This window comes from Poromitra crassiceps (assembly GCF_964638095.1).
Source record: "Poromitra crassiceps genome assembly, chromosome: 18".
NCBI classification, from domain to species: domain Eukaryota; kingdom Metazoa; phylum Chordata; class Actinopteri; order Beryciformes; family Melamphaidae; genus Poromitra; species Poromitra crassiceps.
The window spans coordinates 11,188,119-11,205,615 of record NC_139636.1 but is presented as its reverse complement, the minus strand read 5'-3'; the positions used below and the strand labels follow the sequence as shown (position 1 = coordinate 11,205,615).

The window sequence follows — 17,497 nt, the reverse complement described above, 5'->3', positions numbered from 1 at the left end:
TTATTCTCCTTCATCAGTTCTGGGTGTCTGAGGGTGCTGCTAGATCCTTATATAGGCTAACTTAATCAAAGTCTAGAATTTTCAGTCTGACAGCAAACCGGTCTAGCCTGAGACCAGAAACAGGTTGCATGGGCGTAGGTCTGGGTAGGGACGCTAGGGACGTGTCCCTACCATTTATTTTATTTTATGTGTGTGTGTGTGTGTGTGTGTGTGTGTGTGTGTGTGTGTGTGTGTGTGTGTGTGTGTGTGTGTGTGTGTGTGTGTGTGTGTGTGTGTGTGTGTGTGTGTGTGTGTGTGTGTGTGTGTGTATATATATATATATATATATATATATATATATATATATATATATATATATATATATATATATATATATATATGAAGTCTTTGAGCTCAAGTCCAAGTCAAGTCTCAAGTATTTGAGGGGCAAGTCCAAGTCAAGTCTGAAGTCTCTTATGGATGATCATCTGCTGCATGCCATCTGGTCTGCTTAGAACACTGCATAGCTAAAACTAAGGAATGCAAAGCATGTACTGTCTCACTCCTGTATCTATTACAATACAGTAGCAGCATTGATTGGATGACATTAGTAGACATTTCCTTAATGTTAATGCACCAAAAAAATATATAAAAAAATTAAGATTGTTCCAAACCAAACCTCAAGTCCAAGTCAAGTCTCAAGTCTTTGAGGACGAGTCTCTCAAGTCAAGTCTCAAGTCACTGTGTGTGTGATCCAAGTCCCAAGTCCAAGTCCCCATCTCTGATATATATATATATATATATATATATATACAGTATATATATATATATTTATATTTATTTATTTATATATTTATATATACATACATACATGTATTGCAAGGCGGATGTTTTTGGGCGAAGCTTCAATATGCCACTAACTAACCAACTAGGTTACACCACCCAAATCTGTGTTTTTATTTTACTGTGCATCCCAGAGCATGGCGCTAATGGTGTTAGCATTGTCCACCCGCATACTGTTTAACATTAGCATTTGAGCTAACGCTATTGTACCAAACTATATTCAGGATGCACATTGCACATGCAACATTACTAATGTGATTAATATGACATAATTGGGTGATGTACCCCATGAAATTGCTGTAGCGGAGGTTAAACTTTGGCAAGGGAAAAACTGGCATGGCCATTAGTTGTTGCACTTTCTGTGTAACTTCTGCCCCCCCCCCCCCCCATTAAGTTAATTAAATGAATGGAAGCATTACTAAATGCATTTGAATATGAAAAATATAAATGTTGGTATAATAAACTTTGATTACCAGTATGTATGTTGTCCTTTTCATCAAAATTAGTAGCTATAATTGGGAATGATGGTGTTACAGTAGGCTACTGGTGGATGAGTGGGTTGCGGATGTGTGCATGGAAAAATAAGTTCTTCTACTCCTTGAGGATGGTGGCGTCCACGGCCAACATTGCTGAATTAATTTCAGAGGATGTAGAAGGCTAATTTTTAAAGCAGATATCCTCTGAAACTAGAAGGCCTAAAGCAAACATGTCATGCAACTGTAGCTGCGAGCATCACCAGTTTAAACTGGTTTAAAAAGCATGTAGGCTTAAAAAAAAAGTCAAACATTTGGGTCACGACTTTATGACTAAGAAAAATGTGGGTGGTGAGGCTAGACCAGTTGAGAACCACTGGTCTATGCCTATTTTTCACATTACTTGAATGTCTAAGATAACAATATGTTCCTTGAATGCCCGCGGCCTTAACTCGCCCCATGAACTTGCACGTTTTCTAGACTGCCTGAGAAGAGAGAAGGTTGATGTTGTTATCGTCAGTGAGTCCCATTTAGTGCAGAGGGATGTACATAGACTTCAGAACAAACATTACCATGTGTTAGCTAATTCCTCTGTTTCAAACAAGACTAAAGGGGTCCTCATTGTGGCTCGCCGCAACCTTCTATTGACTAATTTAGATGCTGGGGGAGATTCAGAGGGTAGAATAACCTTTATTTGCATCAGTTTATGCTCCTAACACATTTGATGCACATTTTTATTCTCAATTTTTATTTTTATAAATATATTTTTAATTTTTATTCAAATGATGCTTGATCTTGTAGAATATTGTTTTTTTTTTTATTACTGGTGCAGAATTTAATGCTGTATGGGACCACTCAATAGCTACAGCTACAACTGAGGGGAGAGACTAAAGGCTTGCATCCACTGAAAAATAAACGTGTATACACCCAGACCAAACCGCTTTTATAAAATCCCAATTAGCATCAGATAATATCTGTAGGCTTTTACCTATTAACCACATTGTCTACAGTGAACTAAACACCAGACCAACACACACAGATGTCATGATGGAGGAGGAGAAATTCACTCACTCATTCAATCACTTTAACATGTAATGACAGAGTGAGAATGAGAGTGTTGATCTAAAATCTACATGTCTGATGGCACACCAAATGAAACGTTTCCTGCTGAGGTGGAGCATGCGACGCGAAGCTAAACTATTTTTTACTTTGCACTTTATTTTCTGTGGTATTTTCTTGTATTTTAATGTATTGTTTTATTTTTCACATTTGTCTTCCTTTGTCAGGTCTGCCTTGAAGCAGCAAGTCAGTGAAAGCAGCTTGGTTAAATAAGTAAATATTTAACATTTAACAGCATAAATCACAATAATGCAATATCTGGAAACATATCTGTATAAGCCTTTGTTTACAACCCTGTGTGGCTTTGCTTATTTATATATATATTGCATGTGTGCATTCTTTCATATAGCCTATACATATTTAAAATAGACACTTTACACCACACTTATTGTATAGTAGCCTATAGTACTGTAAAGTTTTGCAAATCTTTTAAATGTGCCTTGTCTGTTTTTAACTTGTGCATACCTTTTTCTGTATTAGTACTTTGAGAGCAATGCACACCGGAGTCAATTCCTTGTATGTGTACATACTTTGCCAATAAAGCTAATCTGATTCTGATTCTGAACATCCGACAAGATACAAACATTTAATGGCTGAGATGTAAATGTCTTACTCTTCATATACTCTTGTTCTAGTATCAATAAGCTAATACTGGAAACTGATGGTTACAATACCTTTTGGTGGAGAAAATCATCTGCGACGCAATGAGAAGTTGAGGTGAATCTGAGAGAGAGAGAGAGAGAGAGATGGGGAAGACAGAGAGAGGGAGGGGGCGGGCAGAGAGAGGAAGAGAGACAAGAGACTGACACACAGGGAGAGAGAATTTTACCATTTTAAAATGACCTTTATTCATAATTTACCGGTAGTCATGTTATACAGTGTGAATGAACCTATATCATAGGAGAGAGGCGACAAACGCAATACATATAATAATAAAAAAATATATATAATAATAATAATAATAATAATAATAATAATAATAATAATAATAATAATAATAATAATAATAATAATAATAATAGTAATAGTAATAAAGGTAATAATAATAATAATAATAATAATAATAATAAAACATTAAAGGGATACACCACTTTTTTGGAAGTTTAGCTCATTTGCCACATCCCCCCCACATAACCAAGATACACCATGCCTTACCGGCACTGTCCGCTCAGTTCACAGTGAGCTACAGTCGTGAAGTTAGTAATTATCGCCATAGAATGGAGGCTAATGGTACAGCTGTTAAAAATCTGCCAAAACACACAAATCACCGTGCCAAAATACATGTTGTGCTTGGGGTACTCACCACATGATGAAATATTAATCCAAAATGCACATAATTTGTCTTTTTGGAAGGAAAAGAGGTAGCTGGCACTACTTTCAAAACATGGCCGCCGACCTCTTTTCCTTCCAAAAAGACAGATTATGTGCATTTTGGATTAACACTTCATCGTGCGGTGAGTACCCGAAGCACACCATGTATTTTGCCGCCGTGAGATGTGTGTTTTGGCAGATTTTTAACAGCTGTACCATTAGCCTCCATTCTATGGCGATAATTGCTAACTTCACGACTGTAGCTCACTGTGAACTGAGCGGACAGTGCCGGTAAGGCATGGTGTATCTTGGTTATGTTGGGGGGGATGTGGCAAATGAGCTAAACTTCCAAAAAAGTGGTGTATCCCTTTAAAGGAAGATACATTCAGAGATACAGTAAGAAGTCTTCCTCGACACAATGCAACACGTCCCCCCAGCTCAAATACCAAGAAAGTCCACAGGTACTAGGTGGAGGTCACAAAAGAGCATCCGAGGCACTCTGATGTATTAAAAATCCTTTAATTGAGCAGGGATAACCAACACGTATCGACTCACATAGTGATGACTGCAGAGAGTTTAAAAACTGAGGGCACTCAGTAGAGTGCATACCTCCGCCAAACTTCTACAAAGTTTTGTGGTGTTACGTGAATCCGTTTAGAAGTGAGGTACCTTTGTGTGATTGGCCACAGCCATTGTCACACCCCCTTTTGGCCAGTGGGGGTGTAAAGTTAATTTAATTTCCAGAATAGAAGTGCTCGCCACTCAATCTCAGACAATTTCAATTCTTTCAGAAATACCTAAATGTCAAAAGTTTTTGATACCAAATCACAGCATGCATTTTTCTGTGTTGTTCCTCAAGGTATCGGTGTCTTAATGTAGTATTTTGGAGCGATTTTTTTTTTTTTTTTTTAAATCAATTGTCGAGTTGTTAAAATTGTTAAATCTTGCACCAAATCTGTGTAAGGAATGTTAGCAACCCAAAATTGCTGCAACAACTTATGAGACATAATTTGAGCATGGGGTGGCCATCATATAGGTTTTATCTTGTTCTATAAGCCCTTATAGACTCTAAAGCAGTGGTTCTCAACTGGTCTAGCCTCACGACCCACATTTTTCTTAGTCATAAAGTTGTGACCCAAATTTTTAGGCCTACATGCTTTTTAAAGCAGTTTAAACTGGTGATGCTCGCAGCTACAGTAGCATGGCCGTTTGTTCTTAATTAACTTGCCTGTTTAAATAAAGGTTGATGATGATGATGACATGTTTTGTACCAAATGGATGCTTTATGCCTTCTAGTTTCAGAGGAGACCATATCTGCTTTAAAAATGAGCCTGAGCTACAGCCTCTGAAAGACAGCAATGTTGGCCATGGACACCGCCATCCTCAAGGAGTAGAATAACTTTTTTTTTCATGCACACATCCGCGACCCACTCAAAACGGCCCTGCGACCCACTTTTGAGAACCACTGCTCTAAACATTCAACATTTGAATAGACACCTGACCTAGCCAAAACACACGTTTATTACAGATTTCTGACAAGAACACCTTTTGACACACCGTTCTGAGTTGCACCTATAATTAACCTTCAGCAGGTTCCCAGCTTTCAGATGTGGCATATATAGCTACTAATACTTGAGTGGTCCGTGTGCAAACTATCTCTCTGCTCGGCTACCTTATAAAACACAAGGACATAAAAACAGCCAGTGTGAAGTCTAAAAGCAGAAGCGCACACAGCACGGTCTGCAGCAGCAACCGCGCAGGAAGGCAGAGGGCAGAAAGAGGAAGTCTGGAGACAGGCTACATGACGTTTGCAAAAAAAACATACATACAAACATATAGATTGTTGTGAAAGATTTGCTTTAAAGAAAACAGATTTGAAACTGGCTGAAGGGAATTTCTACTTCTGCCCAATGCTCTGATGCAACCAAACACAGTCCATAAACAGAGCAGGGGGAGAGGTTTGCCAATTCTGCTATGAAGGCACATTATTGATATGTAAATTTAACGCATTTCATTATGAATCAGTGACAATCAGTGAAAGTCAAATGCAGACAGCTTACACAGGTAGATGCAGAACATAGGCCTAACCAGTGGCGTAGGGTAGTCATGAGAGGCCGCAGTGCAAGCAATTTTGACAGGGCCCGTACTATGCTACACACTAGTTACATAGTGCACATACGCAAGCAACACACACACACACCATTAGGCATAGGCTATATATTTTACCGACGTGTTGGATTTTACAGTTCACAGAGTTAGGCTATTGTTGGACAGCACTCTGACACCCGGTAACAGCACCTGAGAGCAGAGGAGCTGTCTATTTCACTGTGGTTCTGAAATGACTGACTGTAACATGTTTAATGTTGATGAATGTTGATTTTATGTTAAATAAACATATCATTTTGATATAGATTGCTACTTGCTATTGACTATTTTACAGAAAAATGACATGACAGAGATGGCTTTGCCTTTCGAGGGCATATAGCTGGCACCACTTTAGATCACAGGCGTATTTCTGGGGTGGAAATTTGAATCATTTGTAAGGGCCCCTTCTCTATCCAGTACGTTGTTGGAGAGCCTGCCCTCTCCACAGGCCCCTCTACCACCGGGGGCCCCAGTGCAACCGTTACCGCACTGCCTGCACTACGCCGCTGCCTGGGCCTAACCTACAATACACACAACGCCCAAAAGAAACGGGTTTGATCAGAATATGATGATAGGAGAAGAGGGATGATGTGTGCATGCTAGGTTTACATTTGAAAGTCACATCACTGTCTAGTTGCTTGAAACCCAGTTTCAATGGCCAGGAGTTTGAAAATAACACAAGGACTATAAACACATAACTCATCTCCCATATCTCAATCACACACACTATACAAAAGAAACACACAGGTTAATAGAACAAAACAAAAACATGGTGAAACACAACAACCATGTGACAGGAGAAGAGGTACAAAGTAAAGTCAGCAGAATAATAGGTCCCCCATGTGTTATGCTGCCTTCAAAGGGAACTCGTGAGCTTGTGGTTATGGCAGGGTTACGACGTGGTTACAACATGGGAAGTTGTGTAGCCTACATAGGTTTGTTCATTCTGTTAAAGCCCTTATGTTCCCGCAACTTTTCAACAGCAAGTGACACTCTTGATCCCCCTGTGGTGTGACATATCAAGATGTTAATTACCTTGCTGCTGCATCTTCTAATGTACTACTTTTTGCTCATATTTGATTCTATCGCACAGGCATGCGTCTTAAAAGACAAGTGGTCATCAATTAAAAACCCAAGGTATTTAATACCAACTCAATTTTTTGACCATTTCCGGTAACAATATCGGACAATGCTGATCTTACTATTTTTGTAGTAGTAGCCTAAAGAAGATATGTTTTGTTTTGTCTGCATTTAGAACAAGCTGCAGTTTACAAAGCTGTTCTTGTACTATCAAATGCATACGGTACATCTAATTGGCGCCACCTTGTGGCAAAATCACGTTAGTCCTCTTTTAGTTAGGCAGGCATGGTCTGTATGAATTTAGGTTCCAAATAAAATTATTTTAAATCGGTATTTTGTCTTTGTGAAGTAGAGGTTGAACGTTTAATCATCTGATTCATATAGGCCTAATTGTGTTTATTTTGTGATAATGAGCAGTTTGCTGTAGGCTATGAGAGAGTAGTCGAATGAGAGAGAGACAGAGAGACACAGAGATGGAGAGAGAGAGAGAGAGAGAGAGAGAGGGACACACACACACACACACACACACACACACACACACACACACACACACACACACACACACACACACACACACACACACACACACACACACACACACACACACACACACACACACACACACACACACACACACACACACACACACACACACACACAGACACACACACAGACAGACAGACACACACACCTTTATACCGGTGTTAGCCGCTAGGCTATTATCCAGAAAGCTGCTGATGTGACCGTCCTCCGGATTGACTGCCTCGTGTTTTATTCGGGTATATCCACCCGCGTCATCCATCTCCACGGGCACGGAGTGACGCGTGTGGTGTGGTGAGGTGATGTGACGGGGCTTCAGCCTCAAAGGCTCAAGCGCAGGCTCAGCATCATGTCCAGCCTGGAGCCAGTCTGCTGCCTGCGGAGCGGAGCCACCGGCAAACCCTGACTCATCATCATCACTCATATCACAGGTAGGCCCGGTCCGGCCGGGGAAAGCGCGGATATTAGCTTTTATTTTAGGATGGGATGATGGGATTGGGCCGATGCTCCAGCGCTGTGTGTCTGTGGCTGTGATGTGATGACGGAGATGCTGGAAACAAAGCTCCTGTCAGTGACTGCGTTAGTTAGTTATCGTTATAGAGGAATATATCGCATCTAGCTCGTGTGAGCATGTCAGAACATGTTAACCTGTGCACTGTGCACTTGCTTGGTAGCCTACTGTGATCCCGAATCCCGATATATCTCCTGGCCGCGGGACCGCGCATCATATAGCCTACATTAAATTGAATGCAGCATTGTCAGCATTTTGTTCCTGTGTTCCACTTTTCCATTGCAAATGACACGCTATGCGAGGCTATTGTTGTAAATTGTTATGAATTCCCATAATAATAATAATAATAATAATAATAATAATAATAATAACAATATTAATTTACAGTAGTAGTAATAGCTTACCAGTAGGCCTAGTAATAATAAAATCATCATCATCACTATCATCATGATAATAATTTATTGCATTTATATAGCGCTTTTCATAACCAAGGGGCAACCTCCGATTCTGAAAAAAAGTCCCTTAAACCTGCATTCTTCCTAATGACCTGCAGGGGGCGACTCCACTGGCTGCAAAAGAAGTCCAATTATATAATCCAAATTGAGCCCTGTTTGGTTTGTCAATTCTGGGCTACAGTAGAAACATGACGGTGCACCATGGCGGCAAAAACAACAATTCTTATTTCCATATGATATATCTGCCAAGTCCGTTCAGCCAGATGTCGTCTCGCTTGCCAGACTATCTATGTTTCACGCTGTACCAGCGCAGGAGAGAGTCTGGCTCCTCTTACGGCGGGGACACACCAGAAATGTCTCCGATGTGGAAGTGACGCGACACGGAGGCAGTTTCAGACCGATCACAACGGCCGCAGCACGTCGCGTCTGTCTCGCGTCCTGCAGCGTCCGCATCTGGTCTATTTTTGACGTGAGCCGCAAGAGGCCATGTATAACCAGGCATGAAGTCAGTACAAGTTGGGACCGGCATGGAGCAAAACAGAGCGCTTCTGGTGTGAATGGAGCAAAACAGAGCGCTTCTGGTGTGAATGGAGCAAAACAGAGCGCTTCTGGTGTGAATGGCCAGGCTTGTGCTCGACGCTTCGGTGACGCGCTGGGTCGGAGATGTTTCTGGTGTGTCCTCGCCGTTACTCTCACTCTGGTATAGCGGGAAAAAAGGCTCTGTTATCTTTAAAACCATCCACCGAAAGTACCAAGCAGGCCAGCTTTATTGCACAATCCAAATCCTTGTCAAAACTTGCCATTTTCAGTGTGTAGGCTGCTAGCTTGCTAGCTAGCGTTGTTGTTGTTGTTTCACAGCAGCAGAGGCATTTGAGAGCGACGCGGAAAGGGATTTCCCTTTGCTCCGACTGAAATGGTCGGCACCAATGGCAAAGCTTATCCTCGCAGCCTGCTCCCAGTGAGTCAGACTATATTAGATGCCGTTAATTCGACACACTGGACCTTGAAGTGTTTCTTTTCTAATGGAGTCTTCTATACGTTTGACAGGATGGGAGCGTTCCCAGCAACAGGACACAAAATGAGCCTGCTGCTGGGTCAAAAACTCAATGCTTCTTGGCACTAAGAAATTGCTCTGTGATCAAAGCAATGGCTCCTCCTAAAGCTTAGCTTGTACCTCACTCTCTCTGTTACAGTATCTCCAAAACATCAAACATCTCTAAGCTCTGAGGCATGACTCTAACAGATTATTCTCTATCTCTCTCTCTCTCTCTCTTTCCCCGCCACCCCCTCTCTCCCTATCTCTCTCTCTCTTTTCCCTCTTCCTCCTTTCAGGCAGTGTTGTAGCATCTCGATGCGTCTGTCCAGCCACCATGCAGTGTTCCTGGAAGTCCGTGGCACTGCTAACATTAGCCTCAATAGCCATCCAGTACACGGCCATGCGCACCTTCTCCGCCAATCCCTTCAGCTCCCTCTGCTCCTTTGGCCCTAACCCCGACAACGACCAGGCGACCAGCGGCCCTGCTGTCAACTGTGGGCTGGGGGCCCTGGCGGGGCCGGGCCAGGGGCCACCGGGGAGCCTAGGCCCAGACTGTGAGGAGGAGGCCCCCTCCTCCTCTTTGTCCCTGACCTCCTCCTACGACGCCAGCAGGAGAACACATATCCTCATTCTCGCCACGACACGCAGCGGCTCTTCGTTTGTGGGTCAGCTCTTCAACCAGCATCCTGAGGTTAGAATAGAGGCACAGATTAAAACATATTTCTCAATTTTTTTTTTTTTTTTGGTCAGAGTGACGTTATACATTCTCTCCTGATTCTAAATATAGCTGAATCGCTTGGTTTGATCAAGTAAAAAAAATTATAAGCATTTTACTAAATGTCTATGGAAACATGAATGATGGATCAAATCCCTTGGTGCGTATGCAGAAGACAGAAGAGAGCACTCTATTGAAAAGTCCATGAATTTGATGTTTAAGAAGGTGTGGGAACCCCTGTCTTTCATAAAACAAGACTAACAGCGTTGCAACGTTGAATTTTGTGGAAGTGCCGCTGCCAGGAATCAAAACTACCCCCCCCCCCCATATCTGTCATACATTAATGTCCAATGTACAGTGTTGCAATGACCAATGACTACCGGTAGTATTTTCCATATTTTTTAATCATACTGTAGGTCTTCTACCTGTTTGAACCCCTGTACCATGTCCAGTCAGCCCTCCTTCCTCGCCTGGCCCAGAGTCGTAACCCGGCCGAGAGGAGGGTGATGCTGGGAGCAGCCAGAGACCTTCTCAGGGCTCTCTATCACTGTCACCTCAACAGCCTGGAGAGTTACATACGACCCCGTCCCACCAACCACTCCACTGACAAGCTGTTCAGAAGAGGGGCTAGTAAGTTACATACCACCAGTAACGACAAATACTATGTTCCTGTACTTAAAGGAACACTCCGCCCATTTTCAACCAGCTTTGTATCATTAGAACATCAGTAGTACCGGTATATCAGAAACCTGTAAACGGTTTTGAAGTCTGTCATTTAATTTGACAGTTATTGAGTGTTAAAGTGTGGACCAGTGACATCACTGGTCCACACTAACTCAAATGAATAACTCATTAACTCAAATCAACTCTCAATAACTGTCAAACTATTCATCATTCATCTAGTTTGACAGTTATTGAGTGTTAAAGTGTGGACCAGTGACATCACTGGTCCACACTAACTCAAATGAATAACTCATTAACTCAAATCAACTCTCAATAACTGTCAAACTATTCATCATTCATCTAGTTTGACAGTTATTGAGAGTTGATTTGAGTTAATGAGTTATTAATTTGAGTTAGTGTGGACCAGTGATGTCACTGGTCCACACTTTAACACTCAATAACTGTCAAATTAAATGACAGACATCAAAACCATTTACAGTTTTCTGATATACTACTGATGTTCTAATGATAGAAAGCTGGTTGAAAATGGGCGGAGTGTTCCTTTAAGTAAGATTTTCAGGTATCTGTACTTTACTGAGTAGTGCACTTTTACTCGCTACATTTTAACACAAATATCTGTACTTTCTACTCCTTACATGTTCAAAACAGGCTAGTTCCTTTGGTTTTCATTTTTCCTTTTCCTTTTAGCTTTTAAACTTTTGTCCCTCATAGGTAATACTAGTTATAGTATCTACTTATCGGCTAATTAAATTCTGTTTGCTCTCAATTGCTGCACACTTTGTTATGTTGTCAAGTGTATATCCTCATATCAATCATATTCATATCAGGCGGGTTAACTTCAACACTATTTGCAGTGTGCATATGGAAAATAATATATGTGTGGTGGCCTCGGAGAACCCTTTACATGTCGCTGCTACACATTGTTGGTAATGAGCCAAAGAAGGTTGACAATGAGTTTTGCAGGTATTTTGAGATTTTGAGTGATTTGGTTACGTTCATCTTAGTACATCATGGTGAATCATTATTTTCATAAAACAAAAGGGAGCTAATTTATTTTTATGGTTTTGGTGGAATGCCACTGTAGAAAATATATTGTGGGATGTTTAAACCCATTTTTCTCTCGTTGTACTTTTAGACACATAACAGATTAAAATACTCATAACTTTTGTTCTGAGAGAGCTATCTCACTCATTCAAAAAGTTATATATAGGGGAGAGTTTAGTTAATTAATTAAATAGTCTAATTTATGGAAATGTTTTTAAAAAAATCTAATTTTCACCATGTGAAGGGTTTTTGCAGGCCACCAGATTGCTATTTAAGCCACAATTGTACCTACAACTCTTCCACCATGTGTCACCATTGTATGTATTGTAACTGTTCTGAGTGTAGGCCGCTCCCTGTGCTCCCCCCCGCTGTGCTGGGCTCCTCTGGGGGAGCAGAGCCTGGTGCTGGGGGACGAGGGGGAGTGTGTGAGGAGGTGTGGGCCTCTCAACGTGTCGCTGGCTGCTGCTGTCTGCAGAGAGAGACGTCACGCCGCCATCAAGACGGTCCGAATCCCCCAGCTCAGCCACCTCCAAGCACTGGCCGAGGACCCCACACTCAACCTGAAGGTAGAAAACTCATCCATTAATATATCCATTTTATATATATATATATATATATATATATATATATATATATATATTGAGCGAGCGAACCTGAGGAAGCGATTGCAAAATGTGCTAACGTTGTTCGCCTAATAAATCACAGTAAACTTACTCCAGTGTGCGGTGGTATTACTTTTGATTCGGATATATATATATATACTGTACAGTGTATATACATCTGTCGGGCCACCAGACGGAGCCCCGCGTGGTCCGCAGACCACAGTTTGGGAACTAATGTATTATTAGATGACTACACAGAATATTAATGTTTATGTTACTGCTGCAACTCGTACTGAAACTGCTCGTTCTACTACCGCTACTAATGAGGACTATTATCATTAAGGTGGTCCAGCTAGTCCGAGACCCACGCGGCATCCTGGCATCTCGTATAGAGACGTTCCGAGACACCTACCGGCTGTGGCGTCTGTGGAGGGCTACGGGACGCCGACCCCACAACCTGGACCTGGGACAGATCAACACAGTCTGTGAAGACTTCCTCGGCTCTGTGTCCACTGGCCTGGACAGACCAGCCTGGCTCAGAGGGAGGTACATGCTGCTCAGGTGAGGACAATGTCACTATATGAGGGCATGTACATCGGCTATTCTGCTAACTAATATTCATCCTTAATGCAATATTCAATATTAATAGTCCACTGACCTACATGTAGTATTACAGTATGCATGAATGGGCTCTGTCACCAAACAATATTGTGGTGTCTGCAAGTCAGTTCAATTGAAAGCCCCCCTCCAGTCAGTTGTTATACCTGTTCTATTTCAAATGTTCTAAAGTGCTATGACTGCCTGCTGTAAAGTGCTATGACCGCCTGCTGTAAAGTGCTATGACCGCCTGCTGTAAAGTGCTATGACCGCCTGCTGTATAGTCACAAGTCATCTGATTCTGTGCTATACACCAAGGAGATACGCCCTCAAAAACAGCACAAGTTACACCAGAAACACTATTCCTCCGTAACTTAGCTGCATGGAATACTGTAGCCACATTATTGCTGAGATCTCAACAACCGATATTAAAACTGATCGTCCCGTTGGAAAGAGTGTGACTCTAAAGGGTTAACGAGCTAGTGTTTTGGCCACAGTGGCATTTTGAGCAGCAGCGGGCTTAGCTAATGTAGCTAACAGCTAGCTAGCTAGTTAAAGCTAGAACCATCAAATAATTGCCAGAAAATTCAAATTATTTGAGATTGGAGGGTTTATTTTCTCTTCTGACAAATAGCCTGTGCTGTGTGTGTGTGTGTGTGTGTGTGTGTGTGTGTGTGTGTGTGTGTGTGTGTGTGTGTGTGTGTGTGTGTGTGTGTGTGTGTGTGTGTGTGTGTGTGTGTGTGTGTGTGTTTCAATGGCGTATACCGATTGTATCTAATTTGATACTCATTTTTAACATGATTTTACTATACAAATAAACTACAAAACCTGGCCTGCTGGCTGAAACATTCGTTGTTTTGGTCTTGATGATGGAATAAAAACCCAAAAAGGAAATGTTTAGTTTAGTTTAGTTTGGTATGGTATACTACTTTATAACTATGATTAGTTAATTGTTTTCTTTGGTTTGTTAAAAACTTGCTCTTGCTTGTTTTTATAGTTATCCTTTCTTCTTCTCCTCTCCTGGTCCAGGTATGAGGACTTGGCCAGGTCTCCCCTCCAGAAGGCCAGGGATCTGTATGGTTTCCTGGGCCTGGTTCTGGAGCACACTGTGGAGGAGTGGATCAGAAACAACACACGGGGCAGCAGCGACCTGTCAGCCAAGCAGAAGTTCACCACCGCCCGTGACTCGGCAGCCAACGCCCAGAGCTGGAGGCTGAAGCTCTCCTTTGACATGGTCCTTTATACTCAGACTGTCTGCCAGCCGGTGCTGGACCTGCTGGGATATAAGTCTGTATCCCACCCTGGAGAGCTGAGGAACCTTTCATACTCTCTGGTGGAAGAGAGGACGTTTCTACCATTTTTGTAGCAATGGGGGACTTCTGTTTTGGATTTAAGAAACCACCACGACAAGAAGCTGCTGTATTTTTTGCAGCAGAGAAGGATTTACTCGTTGCTACATTGATTGATTGTTCTGTGGATTATTGGGCCGATTATCTTATCGAAAATCGGCCCAAGCCTCAGTGTTGATAAAAACTGAATATAACGAATATCGCGATATTTCCAGAATATTGCGATATTTCCTGAAAATCTACTTTTAGAGGCTGTGGCGGGCTCAATTTTAAAGCCAGAGTGAAGTTTATGTAATCATATGAAACTAGAGTACCTATCAATTGGTACCAACCATGTCATGCTACCTTGTCAGGAAGGTGGCTAAAGTTAGGCAAAATTTTGACGAGGGAAAAAACATTACCAATAATAATAATAATAATAATAACAGCAACAACAACAACAACAACAACAACAACAACAATAATACTAATAATACTACTAATAAGAATAATAATAGGCTAAATACGTTTTGTGTGTGTGAGTGAAATGTATTAGTTTGTTTTTAACCGTTAGTTCGTTGTGAACCGTTAGCCTTATGTTGTCATTTAGCCTTTCTGATGCTATTGCAGCGTTAAATCAACAAATTAAATTTTTGCTGGGAAAAATCTAAAATTTGAATCTACAATTCAAATTTTTCTAAAAGCATCTAACACTAAATCCTCTCCACCTGGCACCAGTGTTTAGCCTGGTAAACCAGGCGGTCACGTGAACTCACATTTCATTTCATTACCAGACCATCTGGTCTCCAGCCCTGGGAGGGTGTTTTCTGAAATTACAAAGTGCTCTAGCCAATTAGCGACCTGCCTCGTAGTTGACATCGTAACCAGCCAATCAGGAATGCCGCTGGCAAGACAGTAATGGCTGCCTCAGTGGCTGTAACGTCAACATTTGTCGATTTTAAACAGCCATAAAATGCAGTTATTGCAGAATTAGACTCGATAACAACAGTTAAACAAGTACAGGAGTATGCAACAGGAGTTTCTCAGCGGAAAATAAGTTTTTGCCGTTCTCCCGAGTGGATTTGGATTTGAGTGGATCCAACACTGATTGGCTGAAGGAGTTGTCTGTCAAGGCAAATACACCCACCCAACTCCCACCCACTGCAAACACTGGGTAAAAGCTGGAGACCAGACGGTCTGGTAGAACGAAATGAAATGTGAGTTCACGTGACTGGCTGGTTTACCAGGCTAACCAGTGTTACCAGGTAATTGTAATTTGAGCACCCCCACCAATTTGATCCTGTCCCAAGCAACCATGTCCATTACTACCTCAGTAAAAAAGCATCTTTCTTTCAGGAGCCATCTTGAGATATATGAGCCACATTATAGCGAAAAATAGAATTTTAGAATTTAAGGAATTACTATTTTTGAAACTTTTATATTGAGAGTTTGGAGAAACACATTGCTGTCGGGCGGAAACCTTATATCTCCAAAAAGTTATTTTTCGCTAGGAAGAAAAAACATTCCCATTTTAACAGTGTAATAGTAATAACAACATGAATAACCAGTAATATAACATCTTGCACTGGACCAAAGTACATGAAACTTTCAGTTTTTGGGTACTCACTAAATCCATTTATGGGGGGTGGGATGAAGGCTTCCACAGTTTATTTGATTTTAAGATACTGTGACAGTGGCAGATCCATTTAAATTTTACTTTGATAATAATTTATTAGAAGCATCTGGGGGAGATGTAGGCTGCATACATCATTGCCCAGAGTTGTTGATACACATGCAACCAGTGTTGGGGGTAACTCATTACAAAAGTAACATATTATATGTAATATATTACTTTTAGCAGTAACTTAGTAATATAACTTATTACTTATAGGATTTCAGTAATATTATACCAGTTACTTTGTCAGGTAACTAAAGTTACAAATTGAGGTACATTAAAAAAAAAAAAAAAAGCACATATTTAAAAATATACAATCATTTCCTAATCAAACTGTGTGTTTTTATGCAAATAACCACTATAGATGACAATAACAAAAGAAAAGAATAACATTTAGAATTTTGGATTGTTTACACTGACTTGAAGGCGGTTGAAATCATTTTTCGGGGTGGTTCCGGGGCGGCGATGTCATTCTGCTGCTGCTGTTGTTTTGGTAAAAGTAATGCAAAAGTAGTGTAATAAGTAATGAGTTACTCTACACAGACAGTAATATTGTAAAGTAACTTATTACTTTCAAATGGAAGTAACTAGTAATATGTAGTATATTACATTTTGAAAGTAACTTGCCCAACACTGTGATGCAACAAGTGCAGCATAGTCACCTATCACAACAATAAAGCCATTTGGATTGATCTTTGGACTTGCCACCATCATGAGGTAATTATCACGTTTCTGATGATGACCCTGCAAACCTCTGTCATCCAGAGAGGGCTTTAGATTTTCACAAAAACACAACATGAACTTTCATTTTGTCTGGCAGAAGTCCGATTTTTCTTGACTGTATTTTAAGCAGATTAACATCTGTGGTTTCACTTATTCATTTATTCATTCAGAAGAATCGATTCTAGCACAGAGTTAAAAGCATAAAATCTGTAAATGTAGTGCTTCACGCAACACAAATATAATTAGCTGCAAAATAAGGATGATAAAATAGTGGCTTTATGTAACTCAGTTAAGGGTCAGTTCAGCCTGACCAAAGTATCACGGCCCAGGTTAGTACACTTAGAATCTATCTATAACTATAAAGCGAAGAATCTCTCTGTGTATGTATGTATGTATGTGTGTGTGTGTGTGTGTGTGTGTTCTCATAGAGCATAATGATATTGGTACTTTATAGGATCTGTCTCTTGTTCTATTTATTGATTGACATATTGATCGATTGACTGACTGGCCTATTGGATGGTCAGTTTGTTGGCACCCAACTATTTGTGATGTTTTTATATGGCTGCCTGCCTTAATGATTTGTCGGAAGATTTTGCACTACACAGAAAGCCAGTGGTGATGTCATCACTGAAAGAGC

General features: G+C 41.0%; 1 protein-coding gene across 1 annotated transcript; it reads left to right on the top strand.

Annotated features, from left to right (window-relative positions):
• Nucleotides 1-9,826: 9,826 nt before the first annotated feature.
• On the top strand, nt 9,827-14,500 carry LOC310793363 (carbohydrate sulfotransferase 1-like; the record flags this gene model as incomplete). The annotated part of the gene is made up of 5 exons (XM_083655170.1): nt 9,827-10,183; nt 10,624-10,837; nt 12,281-12,501; nt 12,881-13,098; nt 14,164-14,500. The coding sequence occupies 5 exons, from the start codon at nt 9,827-9,829 to the stop codon at nt 14,498-14,500; spliced, it is 1,347 nt and encodes a 448-aa protein (XP_083511296.1).
• Nucleotides 14,501-17,497: the final 2,997 nt, after the last annotated feature.